Source organism: Pseudochaenichthys georgianus, chromosome 16, assembly GCF_902827115.2.
Source record: "Pseudochaenichthys georgianus chromosome 16, fPseGeo1.2, whole genome shotgun sequence".
Lineage (NCBI taxonomy): Eukaryota > Metazoa > Chordata > Actinopteri > Perciformes > Channichthyidae > Pseudochaenichthys > Pseudochaenichthys georgianus.
Genome location: NC_047518.2, coordinates 8,962,697 through 8,987,891, shown reverse-complemented (window position 1 = coordinate 8,987,891; position 25,195 = coordinate 8,962,697). Strand labels below are relative to the sequence as shown.

Genomic DNA, 25,195 nt, shown 5'->3' with positions numbered 1-25,195 from the left:
ACGACATATACAATTTAGATTTAGCAAATAACCTGCAAAAATGTTCACTTTAAGCCATGGAAACTAGGCTACATCATCCACACCGCATAGCGTGTAAACGTCATCACAACAGGAAGTATCAGTAGGGTTGTGGAGCAGCAGAGCAGTGTGGTAGGAGAAAAGAAGAGCTGTAAATCAAAGGTCGGTGAGGGAACGGTTCCCTTCTGCCGGCGCCCATGGACGACGCCCAGGAACAACACCCCCCCCACTAGGACGACATATATTCGACGGGCAAGGCTTTGTTCCCCCGGTTCCTCTAGCTGGACGGTTAACATATAATGGAACGGGCGATGGAGCAGCTCAACGTACAGCTTAGCCGGCTGACCCGCTCCCTCCGCCGGGCCAGGACGGTGGAACTCCCGGAAGGTACAGGATGCTAACGGCTTTAGCTAGCACAGAGGAGCTGACAGTGTAAACAGAGAGTGAGAGGTGACAGCACCCTGCCTCTGTCTGTCACTGACTTCATTACACAGCAAGTAGGGGACATAACTGACATGTCTGTGTCATAGACTGTATACAAAAAGGTCTGTATTCAGTGTATGACTTTTGGCTTAGACAGCCTAGCATACAGGAGCAGCCTCAAGGCTCAGTGTTATGTTTGACAGCACCAAGTAAGGGTGATGAATATAAAGTACACTTACAACGTTGTGAAAAGTTACTGGAATGTTCTTATCTGTGCTGTTAAAAAAGCACAAAGCAAACACGCACATTGTCTCTAAGGTGTTTACTAATACATTATATACATTATATGACCAAGGCATACTTCATGACTTTATTAAACTCCTAGGGAAATTCCTTTTTTTACTCTGTTATTAAATTAAAAATAGCGAATGGTTGGGGGTTTGGTTTCTTGCTCAAAGATGTTTTGGTCCTTCTGGTTCTCAAGCCGATCCCCTTCTTAATTACTGTGCCTCAACAACATGTCTATTAATGGTGACTTATCATAATAACTGGATTACTACTAGAATTAAGCCACTTTTTGACCTGCAATCACAAATATGCAATGTATTTATATAAACACAAGGTAACCCAGGTGAGTTTGTGTTCAGACTCAGAAGGGGATTGACTTGTTACATTTGTCATGCCGTTTCAATGTTCAAGTCTAATAGTGTTATTCCTCCTCTGGTCCTCCCTCCACAGACAATGAGACTGCCGTGTACACACTCATGCCGATGGTCATGGCTGACCAGCACAGGTAAGACAGCATCAGAAACAGATGTATCGCCAAGTAGATTTAAAGATACGAGGAATTTGCCTCGGTGTACTGTACATGGTGCATACACAAACACAGTTAAAGAAGATACAAAGTAGGTTTTAGCATAACACACACTGATCTCCGAGCTAGAGGAAGAACACGTTTATCGAGGCTCGCTTCGCTGCTTGTTCTGTTTCATATTGTTGTTTCATTAGGAAGTCATTGACTTGTTCCTTCCTCTCTCCTAAAGGTCAGTGTCAGAGTTGCTGCTCAACTCCAAGTTTGATGTGAACTATGCCTTTGGTCGAGTGAAGAGGAGTCTGCTACACATCGCTGCCAAGTAAGATATACTCACTCTGGTCTTATTTAATAGGAAGTGCACCCTTGAAGTCTGCCAGTAGTATATGAAAACACAGAAGGCCCAATGAGAGGGAGACCAGCCAATATTAGCCTACTGCAGATGTGTGGGTATGGGTTTGCACATGGACTGAGCTGATGTAGAAACCAGCGTCTTCCTCGGATAGGTTGTCTTTGAGAGACTTTTTGCAGTTGACATTTAAACTTGAAAATGTCCCACTCAGTGTGTTTTGTGTGGTTGGTGCATTATTACATTGGTGCACAGACGAAGCAGTGCGCCTTTCAGTGGACAAAACAGCAGGACAAATGATCATTTAAAAAAAATAAAATATTATTTTATATTTATATAAATGAATAAGATAAACAATACACACCAAATAAAATGGCAACACGCAAACATATGCGTGTTGACAAATACCTATGCACATTAAGCCCTCATCGCTGAATGAACACTTTTTCTGAGGTCAGAATTATTATATATCATAGGTTTATACATTTATATAAGGCTGGACTATTCACTGTCACTGCTGCTCAAATATACTTTTGGAATCTTTCAAATCCACTTTTGATTTTTTGGTTCAGGGTATATATTATAATGTGGTTGCTAAAAAATGAAATAATGATGTGTCAGATATTGAGAGGGGGGGGATGTGTTTTAAGCCTCTCTCTCTCTCTCTCTCTCTCTCTCAGCTGTGGCTCAGTGGAGTGTCTGGTTCTGCTGCTGAAGCGAGGGGCCAACCCAAACTACCAGGACATCTCCGGCTGCACCCCCCTGCACCTCGCTGCTAGGAACGGGTAAGAACACCAACATACATTGAACCTGTTTAAATGTTTGTGCTGTGTTCAGTTTTAACGTACTTCATTACATTCCACCCCTGAAACAGAGTGACTTTAGGTTATGAAACTAACACATCCCTCCACTCTTTCCTCAGCCAGAAGAAGTGTATGGGCAAACTTCTGGAATTTAATGCTGATGTCAACATCTGCAACAATGAGGGTCTGACCGCTGTAAGTGTCCCCTGGCTGCTCATAGTGTATTAATATCATTGTAATCCTCGCTAATGGAATGGTTGTAGTGTTACCTGCAGTCCTAATGACTGGTGTGACGCTGTGCTGTAGATCCATTGGCTGGCGGTCAACGGGAGGACGGAGCTGCTCCACGATCTGGTGCAGCACGTCACCAACGTGGACGTGGAGGACGCCATGGGGCAGACAGCTCTACACGTGGCCTGTCAGAACGGACACAAAACTGTGAGCCAATTAGAAAACATCTTACTTATGAAATACCAGTGTCACCATGCACTTCAGCTGCGTGTGGTCGCTTGATAGGCTCCTAGGCCCTTAGGGTCTGTGCTGTAAGGGCATTACGTGATGTGTTTAACAAGTAGTGGTACTCGGCCCCTGTAAGCTCACGGTAAGAAATACATTTACTTTCCGCCTTTGTGTTGCTTCACTGTTTGATCCATATTTCTTCGGACCCACTGAAAGAATAGTGATGCCTTACTGTGGTTTAGGAGCTCATCAAAATGATGTTCTCAGTCAGAATGCAAGATTTCTGCAAGTAGAAGTTGTTTTTTAAGATATTTAACACATTGTGTTTTTAGTAAGGATTATAATGCAGATATACAGAATATTAACTCTGTATTTCAAAAGCTGTGTTGTGGATACTTGAAACTGAAAGCACAATACACATTATTTGGATGGATCTCCTGTCCAGAAATATTAAAATATACCAGATTTCCTGATAACCTTGTAACCCTTTTATCATTTATCCATTACGTATTGGGTTTACAGAAACTACTACAATTACAAGTGTTTTTCACCTCCGTTGGTTTTATCTCATCACCCAGTACGCTTCCAGTATGATGAGTGTGTGTTGTGTCCGTTAGACGGTGTTGTGTCTTCTGGACAGTGGAGCCGACATCAACCGGCCCAACGTCTCCGGAGCCACGCCTCTTTACTTCGCCTGCAGGTGATGTCATCCGCCATGTCATTTTCAAACCTTGCTACAGATTATCCTGCAACACTATATTGATTTAATTGCTTCCACTAAGAACAAGTAGTCTGTTCCAGAAGCAATGGATGGAACTGTGCCAACGTAACTTAAAACGACAGCAACACTGATCAAAGTTTATTTTCCATGAACCTGTCTTTAAACACTGCCAGTGACGGCCCGTCCACACAGCGGCGTGCGTTGACGCTTGCCGACGGGCGTGTCTGACACTCGACCAACAACCAATCACATGAATCTCCCGCCCCCGATACACAAGCAGCGGTTTGATTGGCTAGAGAGCTTGTACTGGCATATGATTCGATTGGCTGACGCCTCGCCGAGGCGTCAAAAGTTGAACATTGCTCAACTTTTGCAGCGAGACACGCCAGCTACGCTCCACGTCGCTTCCCACGATGCATTTTGGCTAAAAGTGACGTCACCCCATTCGAAGTGAATGGGGAAGCGTCAACGCACGCCGCTGTGTGGACGGGCCGTAATGTGTTTTGGGCCACGGCTGAGGTTCATTCTACCGGGCTTCTTTCTGCAGATTGATATGTCTGGATATGCTCCTATGATCCTACTGTCCTTAGCATAGAGAAATAGCAGCACATCCAAATTGGCCAATCACAATCAAGTATTCAACTAAGATGTGAAATACCCCTAACTCACCCACTTGTCTTCCTCCACCTTATCTTCACTGTTCACTAGCAGATATGTACTGAAGCATGAAGACTTCCAACGCTTTTAGAGAGAGGCTTTCACTGGATTTAAATCTCATGTCAGACTAGTATATACTCCTGGAAGGTTTCAATGTCACACACAAATTGGAAAGATTCCTGTCAAATACGTTCTGTTTATGGAGCGTACAAAGATATAGTTAAGCTATAAAAGAGTGACATCAATGCATGTAGATTTCTAATATGTTCTGTTGGTTGCTGCAACACCACCCTTCCACTATACTTAATGCATGTATGTAAAAGTGCCTTGTAAGTGCACCACTGTGATCCACTGTACAATCAGGCCAGTCTTCTTTTAGACTTTTCACACTCGGGGTGCAGGAACCTTTTCATAGAAATGCGTCGTACCGTGTCTATATATGTTTTGAGTTGAACCAATGTATAGGATATGATTGACAATGGGCACAGTGGCAGTTATACGTTTCTGTCTGCATTCGTTTTGGTACTGGCAGTTGCAAAGCAACAGTAACAGTTTCCCTATAGCTATGTTAACTCTAATGAACTACAACAAATGTAAGAAAAAAGTAGGCCTCTAAAAAGATACACTCTGCATATGTGTCACGTCTTGAATGTAGCCAACGCAGAGTTTTAAATAAGTCGGACTTCAGCATATTTTCCAGTAAAAAATGGTCAATTGACCGGATGACAGAAACAATGATTGTATTGTGACCTGTCCAATGATATTCTTAAATACCTTTTACATTACATGTCACTTGTTAGACGCTTTTATCTAAAGCAACTTACATACGTTCAGTTCTGTGGGCAATCCCCACAGGAGCAATTTGGGGTGAGGTGTCTCAGGGACACAACGACATGCTGACTGCAGTGGGACTCGAACTTGCTACCCCCTGATTCGAAGTCCAGCACTCTATCCACTGAGCCACAGCCGCCCTTAAATGGATAGTTTACTAGTTTACTTATCCATTACTGTGTTTTCCTTTAGCCATGGCCAGAGAGACACGGCGCAGATCCTGCTCTCTCGAGGAGCCAAATACCTCGCTGACAAGAATGGAGTCACCCCTATGGATCTCTGTGTGCAGGTGAGGGCACCGCCTCATGCATTTTACACTCTTCCCTGTTAGTGTTGTGTTGTTCCAGTTATGCACTTACTGCCCCCCCTCGTGTGTGTTCAGGGTGGATATGGGGAGACCTGTGAGATCCTCATCCAGCACCACAGCAGACTCTTCCAGACCCTCATACAGATGACACAAAACGAGGAAATGAAAGAGAGCATGGTAAGCCACGCTTTTACTATCCATTCAATGATAAGCCCCTCTACACGCATTGCAGTGTGTGTGTGTATGTGTTTGTTTAACTTACTTGTGAGGACCAAGTGTTGAGGAACAACCTGTTTTGTGAGGACATTTCGGGTTGTCAATACAACATATTTTTTTCATTTTCAGCCAAAGTCTTCATAAAAATTGTAATTATGGAAATTGGTGTGATGTGAATGTTGCTTTGGATAAACGTGTCAGCTAAATAAAATGTAAACCAAAAAAATGGTGGGTTTGGGTGTGTAGCTCCGGCAGGTTCTGGAGTATGTCTCTCAGCAGAGTGACAGTCATTACCAGACGATTCTGACCAGTCTTGCTGAAGTGGCTACCACCAATGGACATAAGCTTCTCAGGTATAATTGTACATATTGGATTCACTTATTTGTTTGTGTTTCTTTTTTTTGAGTTGCATACGTATTGTTCTCAGTTCATTTCTCATTTCTTAAACCCATACATAAACAGAAATATAAAAACAACAATCTGTGGTTCCCATCAACTTATTCCATAATGCTTGTGATGTAAATACAGATTTAACCAACTGCAGATATTAGATTATTGAACAGTTTTCTGTATTGTCTCGGTTCCAACTGATGTCTTATTGCTTTAGTTTGTAATAGAGGAACAAAGATGTTTAAAGATCTTCTCACACATACGTGCTCTCTCTTTCATCCAGTTGAATTAGAGTAAAATGTACTCCTCTTCATCACTCACTGCAGGCACATGAGACAATTACACACACTATGACCAACATACAACCATGCCTCCCTGCATTGTACTCGTTTCTCTGTGTCAGCGTGCTTGGTCTCATGTATCTGCATTAAACATGGATGTGGCTAAGGTGGAGCTCCTCTTCCTCTCTCCGCCCTCAGCCTGTCCAGCAGTTATGAGGCTCAGATGAAGAGTCTGCTGAGAATCGTTCGTATTTTCTGCCATGTGTTCCTCCTGGGGCCTTCATCACCAAACAATGGCAATGATATGGGCTACAACGGCAACAAGACCCCTCGCAGCCAGGTGTTTAAGGTGAGTGGAGCTGCATGCAAATGCTACTGATCTGGATGGGCTGTGAGAGCACTATGCAGGAGCTGAGACGGAGGTAATATTATGCTCTGTGTTCTTGCACAAGTTTGAGGATAAAACTCCAACAACAACAACATAATAATTTAATTGCATCATAAATAATACTTTTAAAATTATGATTTTCTTAATGATTTACTCTTGGATATTTAATTATAAAACGCATCGTAAAAATATAATTGTACTTTTTTTTTGTTCCCACTATATATCAGAATATATATATATATATTCTAGACTATGCAGTGCATTGTTTCAGCAGGTCGAATCTGCACCATGCATTCAAAACAATATATATATATTTTTGCAGTTGCTGTTAACTTTTGATACAAAATAACACTAACAATGTTTTGACAGACAAACATTGGAGGCAACAACAATTTGGTATTGATCTTATCCTTTTTGCAATACCCTGTGTTAGTCATGTATCTTTATGACACGTGACCATTATCAAAATGTTTATTTACTTTTTTTTTTACTCAAATATGAGTATTTAGTGTCTGCTAGCCTATTCTCCAGCTTTTGAAATATAAAAATGAAACAAACGATACTGTGAGAGTAGCCAAGAAACGAGCTAGAAGACTCCAATCATTCCTGATAATGCATTGTGGCTTTGTTTCTCCAAGTGCTGGAAGCCATTTGCCGATGCTGATATAAAGCATTAGCAACAGCAGCTCCAAAGCATGAATGAGTGGGGTTTGAACATGTTTTGCTTTGGCAAGTCCTGGTGGCAGTGTCACAATCCATGGCAAATAATCGTACTGACCTGACTGTGTCCTCTGAACTGAAGCAGCACCATGAATTCACTCCGTTGGTTGCAGATGATTACGAGGCAGATGGAGGTGGAGACCGTACAAAAAGATGAATGTCCCTGGACAGGTTCTGCTTTCTTTGATGTGAGCCATGGATATTTTCATCTTTTGCAATTAATCACAAACCTCTGCATGTCAATAACATTGACATGTTGACATTTGGGAAGTATGATCTCTGGAACCCTGTATTCCCTTAACCCTACTCACGATGGTCAGTCAGCTGGGTTTACCTTCCATCTGTGTCTGAATGAACATCTGACGGATGATTTACTCTGATGTTTAATCACCTGTTTGAAGATGATGGGCACTGTTGCATGTTGGTGGCTTTGAACACTTAAGGTGGGCAATATGGTTCAAACATTCTGTTGCATTACAGTACACAACAGTATATTACATGATTGGCACACATGATTTTGTTCACTATAACTAAATATGTTTACATCAGAACATACATCTATTAAGGTCTTTCCAATCCTGTGAATGTAATCTAGTTCTGCTCAAAGATTTCCCACACTGCCGACACTCACCTGACACAACAGAGCTATCCCACGTGAAGAGGAATTATGTGCTAAGACATGTGTGGCTTTTCTCTACAGCACGCGGCTCCACATCCATTTGCTAACTGCTCATAAAAAACATATTTTATTGAAAAAAAGAGGACTATAATACAATGAATACATATTTATTTTACTGCTGATGTGGATGATGCTATAGATACATTTTCTAAGAGATTCTGCCCAGGCAGTACCTAAAAACCCTCCTTATCATGCAGGTTTATAAAGGGTTTGTTCACCCAAGTAACAACAGAACATCCAGCCATTCAGATAGAGGTGGTTTTGAGACCACATAAAACCACCTGTCTGTTAGATATCAGCCTCGACCAAATACAGTGACGATGGCAAGTTTTCACAGGGACTATTTCTTCCATAGAAGACAGTTCCAAAGAACTAAATACCATATAATATGGACTACAAGATTTTCTTGTTTTTAATTGTCAGTTTAAGGGCGTTGCAAACAAACAAAACATCTGTTCATTATGCTGATATGGAGGAGAATATTCAGAGACAAGTACCGTACTTTTCGGACTATAAAGCGCACCTGCATATAAGCCGCAGCAGCTAAATTGTCCGTCTGTCTTGCTCTCGTTCTGTCTCTCGGTTCCACTTTTACTTTGGCGCGCTACCTGCTGGAGCCCGCCTCTGAGGTGGCGGGCGCGGACCGGTCATAGAGCCCATAGAGTTAAAGGTGGTTAATTTTACCTGTAAAATCCATAGATTTAGGAGGTTCCCTAGTGGCCGTTAGCTGTACAAAAAAATGGGGGAAAAAGTCGCGGTTTATAGTCCGAAAAGTACGGTATCTCATATCCTGAATAAAATGTATGTTGTCCAAAGAGGTAAGTAAGGACATTTTGTTGTTGTCATTTTGATAAACCATACTAATAAAACCAACTTCTATGCTGCTTTACTCAGAATGTGGTCATTCTCTGGAGCTGAATGTAAAACCTCTTGTAAGTGTCTTCAGGGATCTCTCACCTCGTGTGTCTCTCCACAGCCGATGGAGCTGCTGTGGCACTCCCTGGACGAGTGGCTGGTGCTTATCTCCACAGAGCTGGACAGGAACAGGGAGAACCCGTCCTCTTCCTCCTCCAGCAGCGAGATAGCCTCTCTGCTCCTCAAACAGCGGGAGGCGGAGCACGCAGGCTCCACGCCCTCGCTGCCCTCGCTGCTCGCCCCTCAGACGGGGATGGAGACGGAGGTGTACGCGGACGGGGAGGACGTTATCTCCATGACAGCCAGCCGCCTCAGCGCCGTGATCCAGGCCTTCTACATGTGCTGCTCCTGTCAGATGCCACAAGGGTCAGCCGCCACCTGTCAGCCCTCATATCATATCATCACTATACGGAGGAACAGGACATGTTGGTACCGCGTGTCTGTAGGAGTTCTGAAGCTGCGTCTAGGTCACAGCTGATACTAACCCTCTCCTTGTGAAACCATCCTTATCTTTTCGGGCTCACCTGCTCAGTAGTGTACTCAAGTACTGTACTCCATTATCTGACAGCTTTCATTAATAGTAACTTTTCAGATTAAGATTATTAGCTAGAACAAAATACAAGTCGACTGATAAATAAACATAATATCCAGGAGCAGTATTTATCAAGTGATTATAATGAGCTTCACCTTTTAATGCAGTAATTAAATATGTTTCTGAAACGGAGTACTTTTACTCTTAGTACTGTAAGTATATTTTGATGCCAAGTCTGTTGTACTTTACTCATAGACTTTGAATGCAGGACTTTTACTTGCAACAGAGTATTTTTAAATGTTTTATTGAGTAGTGCTACTTTTACTCAAGTAAGAAATGGGAGTACTTCTTCCACTGCGGCGCCGGCTACAAACATGCTCACCAATGCTAATGCTACATTACGTCATACTGCTCTCACATTTCTCTATTACTATTCAAATGAAGGATACTTGCTGCTTATCCATGGGTCAAGTGTACATGTGCAATGAGGCCAGAGGCCAGTCAACAACAACAACAACTATATTCATCCAGATGAAAGGAATTATCAGTAAAAGGCCTATACCTACTATATTATATATTTCACTGATATTGCAATATGATCCCTGATATTAGAGGGATCATATTTGCGTCGTCAATATCGTTGAAAAATATCAGGTGTGATTTAAAATAAAAAATGTTGCTGTACCACACAAATTCAGTTAGATCTTTTGGCCACAATACTTTCAGAAGTTTATTTCAATACATCTGTAGCATTCAACATCGTGCTTCCTTTGATTTGAATATTTCAGTAGTCCATATTGAGATATACAAACCATTTAGATTATTTTGCAGCCCGAGCTATAACTCACAAGTCAGACATATTGACCCTGGACTTAATGACGTACAAATCAGATATTCTACTGCAATCTTTTTAAATTAGAATACGGTCGACAGTCACCATTACTCAGTTATAAAATATATGTATTTGTAAATGCCTAAACACATTCTGTGGTTGAGATTGTGCCGTCTGACTCACTTCCTCTCCCTCTCTTCTCCTCCCTCCCTCTCTCTCCTCATGCAGAATGACGTCCCCTCGCTTCATAGAGTTTGTTTGCAAACATGGCGAGGTGCTCAAGTGTTTTGTGACCAGGTGAGTGCCACACTTCAGCCTCCCGCTCGGCAGCACCTACACACTTGATCCAGAACCCTCTTTCCTTTTGCCTCGAGGCCACTTGTATCACTTCCCACGTCCTCTTCCTCCTTCTGTCTCCTCTCCATCAGGAATCCAAAGATCATCTTCAACCACTTCCATTTCCTGCTGGAGTGTCCAGAGTTGATGTCGCGCTTCATGCATATCATAAAGGGCCAGGTGAGACGGGATGGAATGTTTCATTACATGTGTTGAGGGATTTATGGAAGCACATTTTTAAGAATTACAAGTACCCTGTATTTATTAAAGAATATAGATAGCAGCTGTAGTTCTGCTTTTTTCATAATACAATATTCATTTTTATTTTCAAATGTGAGTTTCTTTACAAATCAAATATATATTTGAATTTAAAAATATTCATAGACAGCCACTATGCGCTCCTCCAAAGTGACTGGTAGATTAATCGATTAGTCATTTCACTATTCAACACTTTTGATGATTAATTAATGATTGAATTAATTGATAAAGCAGGTTTTTTTCTAGCTACTTTTTAAAATATTTTAAGCTGAATATATTTGGTTTTTGGGTAAAATGTTATCGACAAACAACAATGACTTTTAACTGTCAATGTCCCGTTATATATACTATGGTAAATAAATAAATACAACTTCATATATCATTTAAAGATTTTTCTAAATTACAACTATGAATCTGATTTAGCCTTTAAGTCAATGAAGCCAACATGACCTCAAACATGTCTGACATTTGCTGCAATTTCTTATGGGTGTATGCTGATACTGATGTATATATGATGAAGCAATATCATTCATAGGCTGACATGCCTCGTATAACGTCTCCTCACATAGATGGTTCCTGGCAGGACTTTTTGAAATGGGCCACCATTTATCATCTCCCAAAGAAATGTCTCCTCTCAACCTACACTGTTTAATTAGCGTTTTATGCACACTGCACTGAGGCTCCAAAAGTATTCACCTTCTTCTTTGTCCTTTATTTACTGTGTGTGTATGTTTGTGTCTTCAGGGACTTTTTGTAATGTAACTTTGAAAGTCTCCTGTCTTCACTTCAGGATCATTCACCGGTGTTACAACACGGCGATAACACTTGTCTAAAGTCCCGTTTGTATGGCTTCATACATTTTAAGTGCTGCCGCGCGTTGTGTGCAGTTCTCACTCTTTAGAATTCATATTTGAGCTGCAGCCTCGTTACCCATGGATTATGGCTCGCCTGGGAGTAGGCCCTTGTTTTAATTACAGACTTTAACCTGGTGAGTTTGATTTCATCTCCTGATTCCTCTCAGCACGCCCTGCAGCCCCAGGGGGAAAAGCCGTTCTCACTCTACCACGCTCATCCTTCACTCTTCCTCCACTGCTCAGAGAACAAAGGCATACATTATGCAAATAGACCCGAGCCTCATCTCTGTATTACAGACGAGTGTTTCAGCTCTGAAGGCTTTCCCAGCCGTCGGTAGAGACTGAAACATCCTCCGTCTGAGAGTTGAAAGCGCAGCAAAGTGGTAATTAGTTTAGGAAAGTGCTGTGCAGCGTGAGATGAAGTCTTATTTTCTCTCCTCAGCCCTTCAAGGAACGCTGTGAGTGGTTCTACGAGCATCTGCATGCCGGCCAGCCAGACTCAGACATGGTTCATCGCCCGGTCAACGAGAACGACATCCTGCTGATCCACAGAGGTACACAGCTTCTTCACACATGAACACAGGAAGTGCATGGTGATCAGAGGAACTCCATTCACAGATGATATTTACAAACTCATGTGATGAAGCCTTTCTTATAGAGTGGTGCAGTGATGACGTGTGTTTGAATGGCTCACCAGGAAGTAAGCATCGCAATGGCTCCCAAAAACAAAAGAAATAGGATTTCCCTAGTGGATTTAGATATGTGGCAAACACACGCTTACGATTGTTTTACATTTCGCTCCGCAGGATAATCTCCACATATTAACATCACTTTGAGATATTGAAGCATGAATGCAATCGGTAGAAATGAAAAGCTAACATAAGGTTAAAAACAAACTACATAATGGTTGCATAGCTGTGAATGAACACTGCAAGGCTAAAAACAGGAACTGAAAGGCTTTTCCGGGATTTGGAGTCCCATAGAATTAGTGAGTGGAAATGTGCCACTTGTTGCACAGTGTGAACATTCAGTGACTACAGTGGCGAGCCATCAGGGCCCTCTAGTTATATTTTTCATTAGTTTTACCAAAATAACTTGATTTAATTGTATTTAAAATAACATTTCCAAATAAATAAATCCTTCGAATCTGCCTATTCAGTTTCTGTTGGAATGTGAAGGGTTAAATGAAAGAAGCTCGTCTCTGCGAGGTGAAGACAGGAGCTGATTGGTGGTCCAGCTAGGGTAACTCAACGAGCGAGTAATGTCAACTGACAGTATAATTGACCTATCATACCGTCCCTCTAAATGGGTGGGCTTCATTATCGTGGACGAGTTCAGCCCGCTGGGAAGTTTATGCATGTGTTATGCTAACGGGTCAAGATTTCCATAGCGACAACAACATCCTGTCAACAGCGTAAACTCGCCTTCAAAATAAAAGCATGTCCATAAAAAATAGGAAGCCAAGCCAAATTACACTTAAGACATACAACGGCAACGAAAGTAACAAACACGATGCAATATCCTTTTCAATTTCAAAGAACACAAATTGGGTTATCTACAGGTGTTGTTTTGTGTGGTAGAGTCATTGATGCATTTTGCACCCCGGACCGTTGTTTTGATATTCCGCTGAAATATACGCTGTGACGTAATAACTCTTTTATTCGAGGGAAGGGGGGGTCAGAGGGCTACGGTATAAAAGATACATGTGAGATGGCCTGATGAAGGATAGGTCAGCTTGAGTTATAAAACCATGACTTTTTAATACCATGAGACATCGCATGTTATATTGTCACATCTTTTTGTCTAGTAATCTAGCAGAAACACAAACTTGCATGTTGGCTAACAACAGTTCACTGTTGGCACTTCCGCTGTATCACCACATTGGTTTACTTTTTTTTGCACCCCTCATGTCGGTCTTATCGATGCTAAAGATCTTTTAATCATTCAGATCACAATCCCAAAAGAACGCCTCAAGCTGCTATGGTCTAAAACAGGGGTCTCCAACCTTTCTTCATCTGAGAGCTACTTTGAAAAAATGAAAGTGGCCAAGAGCTACTTCCATCACATCACTTACATTTATTCACATAGCACTCATCAGTTGAATTAAGCTATGCTTTTGTACACGTACGAAATTGCAAAACCTAAAGCTTAACACAAATCTTAACTTCACATCAAGGTCCAAGAAAACGACAAGTTCTCACATAATATTATGGCCCAGTAAGTCACTGAACATTCACATACATGTCCTTAATCACCACCTGACAAGCATCTTATGCACTTATGGTCAAATAAGTGCCTTCACTCTTTTTCACAGTCAGTGAGATGAATGGCGCTGCATGGAGTCCACCATACAGGTGTCTGCTGGACCCACTTAGGTTCACTCTAATAGAGTCATTCATGTTCATCAGTCGGTCTTGTTCTGTATTTAGATTTCATGACATTCATGCCAGAAAAAGCTGCTTCACAAAGGTCTGTAGAACAGAACCAAATAAAGCAGTATGTTCAGTGCTGCTTGGTGATGTTCTTATAGTTGTCTGAGTCTACAAGGCATGTTTTTGCTGAGACTTCAGCTGAACATGATTTTGGAGATTTATAACCTCCATCTCCACAGGATCGACACTGAACAGTTCAGCCATCTTTCTCTTCTTCTTCTTCTTTGTCTTGACATGAAATTATAAACCATAATTAATCAATTGTACAGGTCTAGCCTCCCTATATCTGTGTGTGAAATTGTTCCATCCTCAAAAACAAAAAACTAATACTTTTGCAGTCTAGCTGCAGCTTCTAGCAACGGTCTTCTGTTAAAAAAAGGACACTGAATGTCTTGAATGAGGCCTCACACATGACTTGAGTCTGAACACAGCAGACAAGAGGAGTATTTACAACAGCATTATAAAAACAAAAATAGTGCATGTGGGTGCACACTTACATTCTCTGTCTTACTGTTACATTGATCCCATGAATGTATGAGACTAAGTTAGCTTCATCATCTCAATCAGTGATTAAGTGAATAATAACGTTTCTATCAGGTCACTATCAGCCTGTCACTCATTATTTTCAGGAGGGGGCGGGGTTTGGAGGAACGGAGAGGAGACGGTGATCGCGGAAGCTTTCCTCCTGCCTTCACAAACTTCACACAAGTATTTATCAACTGAAAATAGCAAGAGGACATTCATACTCTGCAATCCAAGACTTGATTAAATCCACCAAAAACCTGACATGACGATAACGAGTGTTTTTCAAAAAACACAAATCCCTCCCTGTGTGTCTCTGAGCCGCAGCGACACGGACTGATTCAGAGCGGGTCATTCTGCTGTTGGTTCTGACTGGTGCTACTGGAGAAAGCAGACTGGTCCGTGTGTGGTGTCGTCGCCCAGCCGCTGTCACGTCTGTTCCTTGATCTCTGCGTCACCGACCAATTTGATATTCGTGTGACAGAAACAATTCTAAAATAAAAAAACGTTATTGTCCAGCCGCGGCCGAAAAATCAAGAAGCAACCTTACTACGCTATAATCGATAATCGAGCGGCGAGCTACTGAAAAGCTGCCCGACGTGTTGGAGAGCCCTGGTCTAAAAACATCCCCGGACGACCGTATTCTCCATCTCTCCTCGACATATTTTTCACCTACATGTTTTACTCTACAGTAGACTAATTCTAGTTTTTTTTTGCCCTCACCAACAGATTCTATATTCAGGAGTAGCTGTGAAATGGTTGCTAAGTCCACCAATGAGAAACTCAAACAGGGCATCGCTGTTCGTTTCCATGGCGAGGAGGGGATGGTGGGTTTCTGAATTCATATCACACCGCATGAATCATTTTCCGTTCCAGCAGTCAGCTGATGAATAAAAGAGCTCCAGTCCCATGTCTGATCTCTCTTCCTGTGTGTTTCTGTGTCCCAGGGTCAGGGGGTGGTCCGGGAGTGGTTTGACGTCCTGTCCAATGAGATCATCAACCCAGACTACGGTCTGTTCACACAGTCAGCTGATGGTACATGGTGTTTCCTTTTACCCTGACAACATGCAGTGTGACTATGTCGAACTTAATCCTGTAGAATGACTGTGTGTGTGTGTGTGTGTGTGTGTGTGTGTGTGTGTGTGTGTGTGTGTGTGTGTGTGTGTGTGTGTGTGTGTGTGTGTGTGTGTGTGTGTGTGTGTGTGTGTGTGTGTGTGTGCGCGCGTGTGCGTGCAATTCACAGGCACCACTTTTCAGCCCAACAGTAACTCGTCGGTGAACCCGGACCACCTAAACTACTTTCAGTTTGCGGGTCAGATCCTCGGTCTGGCTCTTTACCACCGGCAGCTGGTCAACATCTATTTCACCCGCTCCTTCTACAAACACATTCTGGGTAAAGAACACTCTCATGTCTGTGGAAAAGAGTCACACTAGTGTCTTGGTTGATAGTATAAAATGATTGGGCCATTTGTGTTTAACCTTTTTAAAGTGTTATTACTAGCATAACATGTCATACACACACAGCTGGAATCAGCGTGACTTCCTCTGCCATGTGATGGTTGAATATACAAGAAAGGCACGGCTTATAACTTCAGATCTAAGAGCTGTAACAACAACAACAACAATGTGGCTGGTTGCTATCGATACATGGGAACAGTACACACAGGAACAGCTAGAGCAGTGTTTCTCAAACTTTTTCATACCAAGGACTTAACCACTAAAAAACACTCGCGGACCACCTAACTCCACAAATATCAAAAAACACATCGTTTTTCTAGAACAGATTACAAATCACCTGAAAATGGTACAAACAAGTGGCAACATGTGTGATGAAGGTGTTGCGCTGGGCTATTTCATGCAATCAAAAGTGAAACTTAACATCGCTCCTTTGTGGAGATAATCCCGCGAGAGTGCGGAAAACTTAAATTTATTTATTTCAAATGTGAAATGTTACCAATATACTCACGGACCACTAGGGGTCATTTTTAAGGTTTCTAGGTATAGCAGGATCCGTATTATTACATGTCATTTATTCCTGGATTATTATTCTAAAGTTAGTTAATTTGTTTACAAAAAATACAGGATTGGATTGTATAGATGTTGAACCCTAGTGAATATCAAAGATGAAATGTTTTGTTAAAACACACGTTTTCAAAATAAATAAATCCCACACGTATAGCAGATGTGTGTGTGTGTGTGTCTTTGAATGTTTGTTTAGCTGTACTTGTGAGGACCAAGTGTTTGAACCTTTTGGGTTATCCTCACAACAACATTTCTGCAACGGCCTCCTGATGGCTGATTCTTCATGCTGTTGTGCATCTGTTGTGCAGGCATCCCAGTGAACTACCAGGACGTGTCGTCAATCGATCCAGAGTACGCCAAGAACCTGCAGTGGATTCTGGACAACGACATCAGTGATCTGGGTCTGGAGCTCACCTTCTCCGTAGAGACGGATGTGTTCGGGGCCATGGAGGAAATGCCGCTTAAACTGGGAGGGACCAGCATTCTCGTCACCCAGGAAAACAAGGTCAGACACAAACACACGCAGAGGCAGGGCAACGTTCAGTGGTTTATTTTACATTCATATTATATTCATTATAGGTAAAATAGAGATCAGGTTCTTCCACTTGGGATTAGGATACTCCAGAAGGGTCCGAAAAAGAAAAAAAGAGGGATGGATAACAGGTTGGAAACGCGCTAAAAAGTCTATTATGTTGACACTTTGTGGTCGTAAGAAAAGCAATGTGCTCTCACTACACAGCCTGTCCTTTGAGGAAGTTAAAGGAATGGTCCACTCATTAGATAATTAATCAAAACTTCAGTATTTAGTGAAACGTTATGTTTAAACCATACCCTGAAGAAATCAGCGATATTCCCCGGTAAATAATGATTTTATAGCTCTTTTTTATCAAGACCTGTATATTCCGTCTGGCCGCCGCTATGTTTGCCATTTTCAGTAGTCACGTGATGGTCGTGACGTCATCCATGCGTTCACTTTGTCAACACACGGAAACATGGTGGAGTATTTCAGTTCGGACTCGTCAGCAGAGGAACAAGTTTTGACCAATGTGAAGAGATTGGATGGGGGAATTCAGCCATACATATCAGTATGACAATACGACACCCTCTGTCCTTAGTCCCGCACATCGTACAAGGAAAAACTTCCGAAGAAAACCCCCAGTTTAAAGGGAACATGGGAGAAACCTCAGGGAGAGCAGCAGAGGAGGGATCCCTCTCCCAGGACGGACAGACGTGCAATAGATGCCGTGTGTAAATTGAAGAGATAATACATTTGCAACATAGGTAGTCCAAATGTTTGGAAATGCATGTGTGTATAATGGGAAGATGATATAAGATACTATATGTATGCATGTAGTACCACCCTTGCTAGCGATTCCCTCTCTAGTTTAGCATACTCAGCTTCGTTGTCCCTGGCCATAGAATCACGATTTTATGGGGCCGGAAAAACTGGGGGGAAATACACACTAGCCGGTCCTACGCTATATAGAAAGGCCACCAAAAACTGTCCTGGCCTGGACGCTAAAACGGGGCTAGCCGCTGCAATGGAAATGCGCTATAACATACCTTATTCTTACTCCGAGCACTACTTCTACTCCTCCGTCGCTTCACACTTGCAGAGGGCGATTTCTCTACTGGCCGAACTGGTGTCCTGGTCGGTGATGACACCAGAAAGACCGATGGTACTGCATCTCCATTGAGTAATGGTTGTTCTTTAAATCCCATGTTATGTTTGATCATACTCTCAGAGTAGTCGTCCGGAAATTTGAAATGTTCGCTGCATACATGAGCCTGTAAATCTCTCGGTTCGGGCCGGCCACATTTCGCTAGCCACTGCCTCCGAATGTACTTCTTACGCTTACCTTTTGGCAACAGATGGAACCGAGCATTCCGTGGATTGTTCCTATCAGAATTATGGCAATATTTCACGATACAGTGAGGCATATTTGAATAGAGAAACTACAGTAAATAACATGGAGATCAACGTGTCCTCGAAAACCAAACGCATGGATTACGTCACGTCCGGGAAATGGCGGCGCCCACAGTGTTGATGTTATTTCGGTATATAATCAGTTTAAAATCACTGATAATGTCATCGGATTAAAAAAAAAAAAGAGAGAGAGACTGGCAGAGACTGGTCTGTTTTATCGGATGATAATTTTTAAAAAATGAGTGTCATGAGCATACCATTCCTTTAAATGCAGCCACATATATCACTACTCAAGGAGAGGGGGTCAGTAAACTGCATGTAAACCTGTTGTCCAATTTTCTACATGCTGTTTCTCGAGTAACCTGGTTTCTTGTCGTCATGGAAACTTGATGTCAACTTGACTTAACTTCAATTTAAAAACAGGGCTGAATGTCAAGAGGCTACACTTCTTTCCTTCTTTAGAAAATCAGGTTTGATAGTGTTAGTTGCGATGTTTAAATGTTAAATATGGCCGGGATAATTGACAGAATTAACTATGCATAACATTTTTAGTAAAAATGTATTTTTATAGAAGGTTATTTGATATTTTTACACATTGTACCAAATTACATCTAACATATGAATTAGTTAGCATTATTAGTAAGTGACAGGGTTTTAAATCCCATGAAACAGACCTAAGCTAGCTGTTTCCCCTGTTTCCAATCTTTTTTTAAGCTGCGCTGACTAGCATTTATCTGAATCAGTGGTATCAATCTTCTCTAACTTTCAGCAAGAAGGAAGTACATTTCAAACTACCCCTTTTTTAAATGAAGTTCCTGTAAGGTGATGTATATTTAGCAGCAGGTTGTGTGCCTAAAGACTTTAGGTACCCAAACATATGCTGTTTGAAAGCAGCTTACTTTGAACACTAAGCTTTGCCAAACGTCAGGTCATTTTCATAGATTGGGTTGATTTAAATATGCGGCGTCCACCATTAAAACATCTTACAATCTGCATATTTTAGACTGGCTCTTTCTCTTTGGTTTTAAAGTTTTGACTGGCGTCTTACGTGTATGTTGTTTATGACAGAGTAAAGTATGCATAATTAATGGGAAATTTAAGTTCCCCTCTAGTATATTCATCTGAAGTTGGTCTCTTATGAGCGATTGATCTCTGCTCCAGCTAATTGCCACGAAGAGTCCCAATTACAGGGTGCAGTACTGCAGTGCTCCTGCAGAGGGCACTGTCTCCAAGCAGGAGAAGCAGGAGCCGAGTGAATAACTATGTATGAGTTCTGACTCTTATCTATCAGTGTGAGTACGTGGGGACTCTGATCCGCGGTTGTTTGTGCGTCCTCTCTCAGGCCGAGTACGTGCAGCTGGTGACGGAGCTGAGGATGACGCGGGCCATCCAGCCTCAGATAAACGCCTTCCTGCAAGGATTCCACACGTTCATCCTCCCCTCGCTCATTCAACTTTTCGATGAATACGAATTGGTTAGTCATCCTCCTCCCGTCTCTTTCTACTTCTCTCATCCGACCTCTCTCACTGTTGCCATTTTCCTGCCTGCCCGCTCGGCTCTGATGCAGGGATTGATTAGCCATGTCTGGATGGGGCAGGGTGCTAGGGTCACCTTGAAGCCCGTCCTTCCTTCCAACTCCATTAGAGGGTTTTTTCTGTGTGTGTCGGCAGATTTCATGTCCTCACTTGTGCGAGGATCAATATTGTAGCATGATGATTATCCCAGCGTGCGTTTGTCGGACATGCCTCGGACTCGCTGTCATCGCAGGACATCTGAACAGCTCATCACTGTCACTCCGATCGACTGAAAGAATCCCCTTACAGAGTCAAACCAACAATGAAAGTGTTTACTAATGTGTGAGTTTCCAAAGCCTGAAATATCTTCTTCCTCTGTGCTATAGAGCTGTATTGTTGTCCAAAGATTGTTTAAAACAAACCAACTGCAGCCCTGTACCTTTTATTAACCGTAGCTTATATGAACTCAGATTCACACGGCCTCCTTCAGCCTCACTGGAAGACCAATGTGTTGTTCTGCTGCTGAAAGTCATACATGTCTGTCACGAGCAGTAGTAGAAGAATTGTCCCTCAATAACATTGTCTAAAATATACCTACATTTTTGTTGAAAGAGGAACAATTCAATCAAATAATAAGATTACAAAAGCCGACTGATGCACATGAAATACTGTTTCTTATTACAAAAATATATAACTGTAGTGTTTCCGCTTACAGTTCAATCCCAGCAGAAAGCCAGCTCAGTTTCCTTACATAAAGATACAATTATTTCTACACATTGAGGTCTAAATATTTGTAATACGAATAAAAAAAAGCATTATTAATAAATATGAATACACTTCATTGAGCTATTGGAATTGATATCGGAACATTTATTCAGGTAAAGATCTTTACAACCAGTTAAGAAATCTAACTGCAACATCTATAGGCGGGCGAAACGAAGGGTCGCCGGTTCAAGTCCCTATCGGACCAAAACACAGGGAGTGGACTGAGAGCTGGAGAGGTCATTTTTACTCTGTGTGTGTGTGTGTGTGTGTGTGTGTGTGTGTGTGTGTGTGTGTGTGTGTGTGTGTGTGTGTGTGTGTGTGTGTGTGTGTGTGTGTGTGTGTGTGTGTGTGTGTGTGTGTGTGTGTGTGTGTGTGTAGGAGCTCCTGCTGTCAGGGATGCCAGAGGTGGATGTGGAGGACTGGTACAGGAACACAGAGTACACCAGTGGCTACGACCCTCAGGAGCCGGTCATCAAGGTGGGCTTTCTTCTTCTTCTGTCTGACATCACACACACTACATGTATCCATGAAGCTTTGCAGTTTGCATGTTATTTAAAATGTGATTTGTTCTGTTCATCATAGTGCATGTACACATCGAAATAAATAATAAAAATATAAGTTGCAGCATTATAAAAGCAAGTGAACATATTCAAGTAGTGAAGAAGCAGCTTTAATAACACGAATACATTGTACAAATATATATATTGCAGTAGTTAGGGAGTTGGGGGAAATGACTGCCCTTGCCGGCCTCTTGTTACAAAAGTCAAACCAACAGAAATCACCGTCTGTTAATTACAGTAACTAAAAACACTTTTAAAACAGCAAATTCTAAAATGCCTCAGAACCTGGATATCACCCCGACAGGTACCTCGTACTTTGAACCTGGTGTAATGTTTCTGTGTTCAGTGATGTGTTCAAATGTTCCAAGCTTACAGGGACAATACTAGGGGGGGTAAATAAATGGACTTGCCATTCACTCTTGAATGATTATGATGAATTATTACGAATAGATAGAGAGCCCCCTAAACAATCTGTAAAAACTTGATTATTTTATTGAAAAGAGTCAAATGCTGAATTAGTCAGAACGATTGAGTAGTTATTTGGATAATAGACAACAATATGTACAATTAGCTGGTAATACATCTGAATATATAGAGATTAGACGTGGAGTCCCACAAGGTTCAGTGTTGGGATCTAAACTCTTTCTTTTGTATATTAATGACATTTGTCAAAAGTCCAAGTTACTCAAATGTTTGTTTGACACAAGTCTTTAGTTCAGGGGATGATTTAAATATTGTGGCAGAAAGTATTGTAAATGAAACGGTCAAACTTACAATTTACAAACAAATGAACGGATTAATGAAAATAAAGTACAAATAGGATCAAATGACAGATAAACAAAACCAGTGTATATGGTATATACATATCAACTCTAGAACGAATATAAAGTATCCAAAGAAAACACAATATGGAAAATACTGAATATAGTTGAATACTTTATTATAGACATATCAACTACAAAAACCAAAAAGATTATGGACATATGATACTATAAAGTGTGCAGCAGCGTGCGTCATGTTTACTTATCCCAAGATAAGATGGATCTTGAGCTTGGTGAGTATGGTTGGGCTGTCACGCTAAGTTGCACACCGATGCCATCTACCCGCACGACATCAAAAAAAGAGAATTGTGATGGACCAACGTGGGTGGGATAGCAGTAACATGCTGCTACTGACACACTATGTTTCTTCTCTGCAATGCTGGCAAATGTGTTTTTTTTCTATTGATCAAATAATATGAATAATGTGTCAGTTTTAATCATGAATTATGACAGACACGCTATTTTAGGAAAGTAGAAAGTTGTCACGCAGGGAATAAAAAACGATTTATAAAAATCTGAAATATTGATGAATATTCCGTTCCACTGCTTCCAAACGGCTGGAACCACGGCAACAGCAATGTAACTTGAAATGACGGCAGCACTGAGCCCATACCATGTTCCTGTTAGTGTTGACTTCCTGTCTGTCTTCTCCTGCTGTTCCCTTTATTGTTAACTTCCTGTCTGACTTATGTGACGTCCAGCGCTCTTTTTCTTACTGACATTACATTCACCAGACTTCTTTCTGCAGATTGATATGCCTGCACATAGTCCCCTGATCCTCCCTAGCAACGCTCTGTCCTCCTTAGCAACGCTCTGTTAGCGAAAATGAACAACCTCTGGCATATCCAAATGGACCAATCAGAATCTATTGTTTAACGAAGCCGTGTGGTGTTATAATGTTGTCCTCTGAATGAGCTCCTGTGTGTCCTGCAGTGGTTCTGGGAGGTGGTGCACAGTCTGACCCAGGAGGAGCGGGTTCTGCTGCTTCAGTTTGTCACTGGAAGGTCCGTGTGCTGATTTCAATAAAGTGGTAGACAAAGAAGAATGTGTGAATGTTCATCGTATGGTAACAGAGAGTCCTTCTCCACCAGCTCCAGGGTTCCTCACGGGGGCTTCGCCTTCCTGATGGGGGGCAGCGGGCTACAGAAGTTCAGCATCGCTGCAATGCCATTCACCTCCAACCTGCTGCCGACCGCCAGCACCTGGTAAGGCTCGCTGTCAGTGCTCAGGGAACCATCTCTATTCTCGGAGAGGCTAAGGTCCAAAGAGGTGGCGAAGAACTGTCATTTAAACAAAAAATATAGCAAGTCTCTATCTTAATTCTAATATTACAAACAATGACAGCTACCTGGTCACCATATTGCCCACTTGATAGAGCCGCCGGCCGGGGTTCGAACCCAGCCTGGGACCATGTACAGCATGTCTCCCCCCCCCCCCGCGGTGGTTTTGAAATGCTCCCGATTTCTGAGGTCTCTAGGTAGGCAAGTATGCTCAGATATGGCCAACCCCTTTGTTTGTTATTCCTGATGACTGATCAAACAAAGTTCATAGTGCTGTACATGACCTTCAAAGTGGTCACTGTGCTGTTCAGCCAAGACATCAGAGACGTGTCCTCGGCTCAGAGATCGTACTGATAGGAAAAGCTGCCTTTCACTCGGCTTATCCAGGCGGCAGCCGAGACACCACCAGTGAAACACACGCGCACATACTACAGTTTCAAAAAGCAGAAATACAATCAGAACAAAAAAGAAGAATGAAATCAAAGATCCTTTATTTGTCCCGCAGCAGTTCAATTTACAAAAAAGGATTTCTGATTGGATTCTTAAAAGTAGTCTTAATGGAAGCAATAAAGCACATTCCGGCAGCACGCCTAGTCGCCTACCTACTCCCGCTTCCCACACAGAAATATCATATTTTAAACTCGAGGCCACGACGATGGACTGGAACATTAGCCATGGTTTCACTCCAGACTCGTTCCCTCCGTGTTGAGAGGCTTGTGACGGCATGTGCTTTTAAAGTATGTTGTAACGTTGGATCTTTGCTGGAAATCCCATTTATTTTGAATAAGGGACGACATGTTCTCCGTCTCCCCCGGCCTGTCCCCGGCCTGTCCCCCAGCAGCCTGAGCTGAGGGACAGGTGTTGCCCGGCACTAGAGGGCAGTGTGTCTCTGCTGTCAGGTTATTCATATCAACGCAGCTCTTTCTTCTGTCACGACTAAAGAAACACCTCTCCTCCCCCTCCCCCCCCTCCTCCTCCCCCCTCCTCCTCCTCCTCCTCCTCCTCCTCCTCCTCCTCCTCCTCCTCCTCCTCCTCACAGTATCAACATGCTGAAACTCCCAGAGTACCCGAGCCAGGAGGTCCTGAGAGACCGGCTGCTCGTCGCACTGCATTGTGGGAGCTACGGCTACACCATGGCGTGAACACAGTGCGTGCAGACGGCTCCGTGCAGTCGGGCGCTGCTCATGCTGGACATCACAAAGGGAACGCTGCTGACCAATGAGCTGCTGTAGAGGAGCACAGACTGGTGGAGGGACCGGTTCTGGATCCATACCTGTGCCAGAACCTCAACTTCCTTATTATCATTATTCAAGCTGTTATCTGCTAATTATGCAAATTGTTATTTAGTATCTTCTGAATATCACTATTCTCATGCAGTTATTTAGGATAAAGACAGCATTTATACCACAAATCATTTACTGAAGACACAGGATAATAATGATAATCACGATGAAGCATACTCATGCATGCTTACTGAATGTAAATATGGATTCAGCGTATGGAGCTCTCCATATGGAACCAGTGCGTATCCGCATCACAGTGCAGAGGCCAGGCGCGCAGACACAGCACTGC

General features: G+C 42.3%; 1 protein-coding gene across 2 annotated transcripts; it reads left to right on the top strand.

Annotated features, from left to right (window-relative positions):
- The first annotated feature begins 130 nt into the window (after positions 1-130).
- hace1 (HECT domain and ankyrin repeat containing E3 ubiquitin protein ligase 1) lies at positions 131-24,862 on the top strand. 2 transcript variants are annotated; one of them, XM_034103415.2, is made up of 25 exons: positions 131-405; positions 1,180-1,234; positions 1,485-1,574; positions 2,282-2,386; positions 2,524-2,599; positions 2,711-2,842; positions 3,481-3,563; positions 5,265-5,361; positions 5,455-5,556; positions 5,842-5,948; positions 6,465-6,615; positions 7,488-7,562; positions 9,030-9,334; positions 10,561-10,629; positions 10,761-10,848; positions 12,223-12,334; positions 15,464-15,561; positions 15,682-15,769; positions 15,978-16,127; positions 17,065-17,261; positions 20,026-20,157; positions 21,341-21,439; positions 23,277-23,347; positions 23,435-23,548; positions 24,663-24,862. In XM_034103415.2, the coding sequence occupies exons 1-25, from the start codon at positions 318-320 to the stop codon at positions 24,763-24,765; spliced, it is 2,787 nt and encodes a 928-aa protein (XP_033959306.1). In that variant the 5' UTR covers positions 131-317; the 3' UTR covers positions 24,766-24,862. The 2 variants fall into 2 exon arrangements, with proteins under 2 accessions (XP_033959306.1, XP_033959307.1); XM_034103416.2 differs by lacking the exon at positions 7,488-7,562.
- The last annotated feature ends 333 nt before the right edge of the window (positions 24,863-25,195 follow it).

What these genes read in the sequence shown, in the direction of transcription:
- hace1 (XM_034103415.2), top strand. Translation starts at nt 318, where the DNA reads ATGGAACGGGCGATGGAGCAGCTCAACGTACAGCTTAGCCGGCTGACC. An exon ending in CACCTCGCTGCTAGGAACGG is followed by an intron (nt 2,387 to 2,523) that starts GTAAGAACACCA and finishes CTCTTTCCTCAG; the next exon opens with CCAGAAGAAGTGTATGGGCA. An exon ending in TGCATATCATAAAGGGCCAG is followed by an intron (nt 10,849 to 12,222) that starts GTGAGACGGGAT and finishes TTCTCTCCTCAG; the next exon opens with CCCTTCAAGGAACGCTGTGA.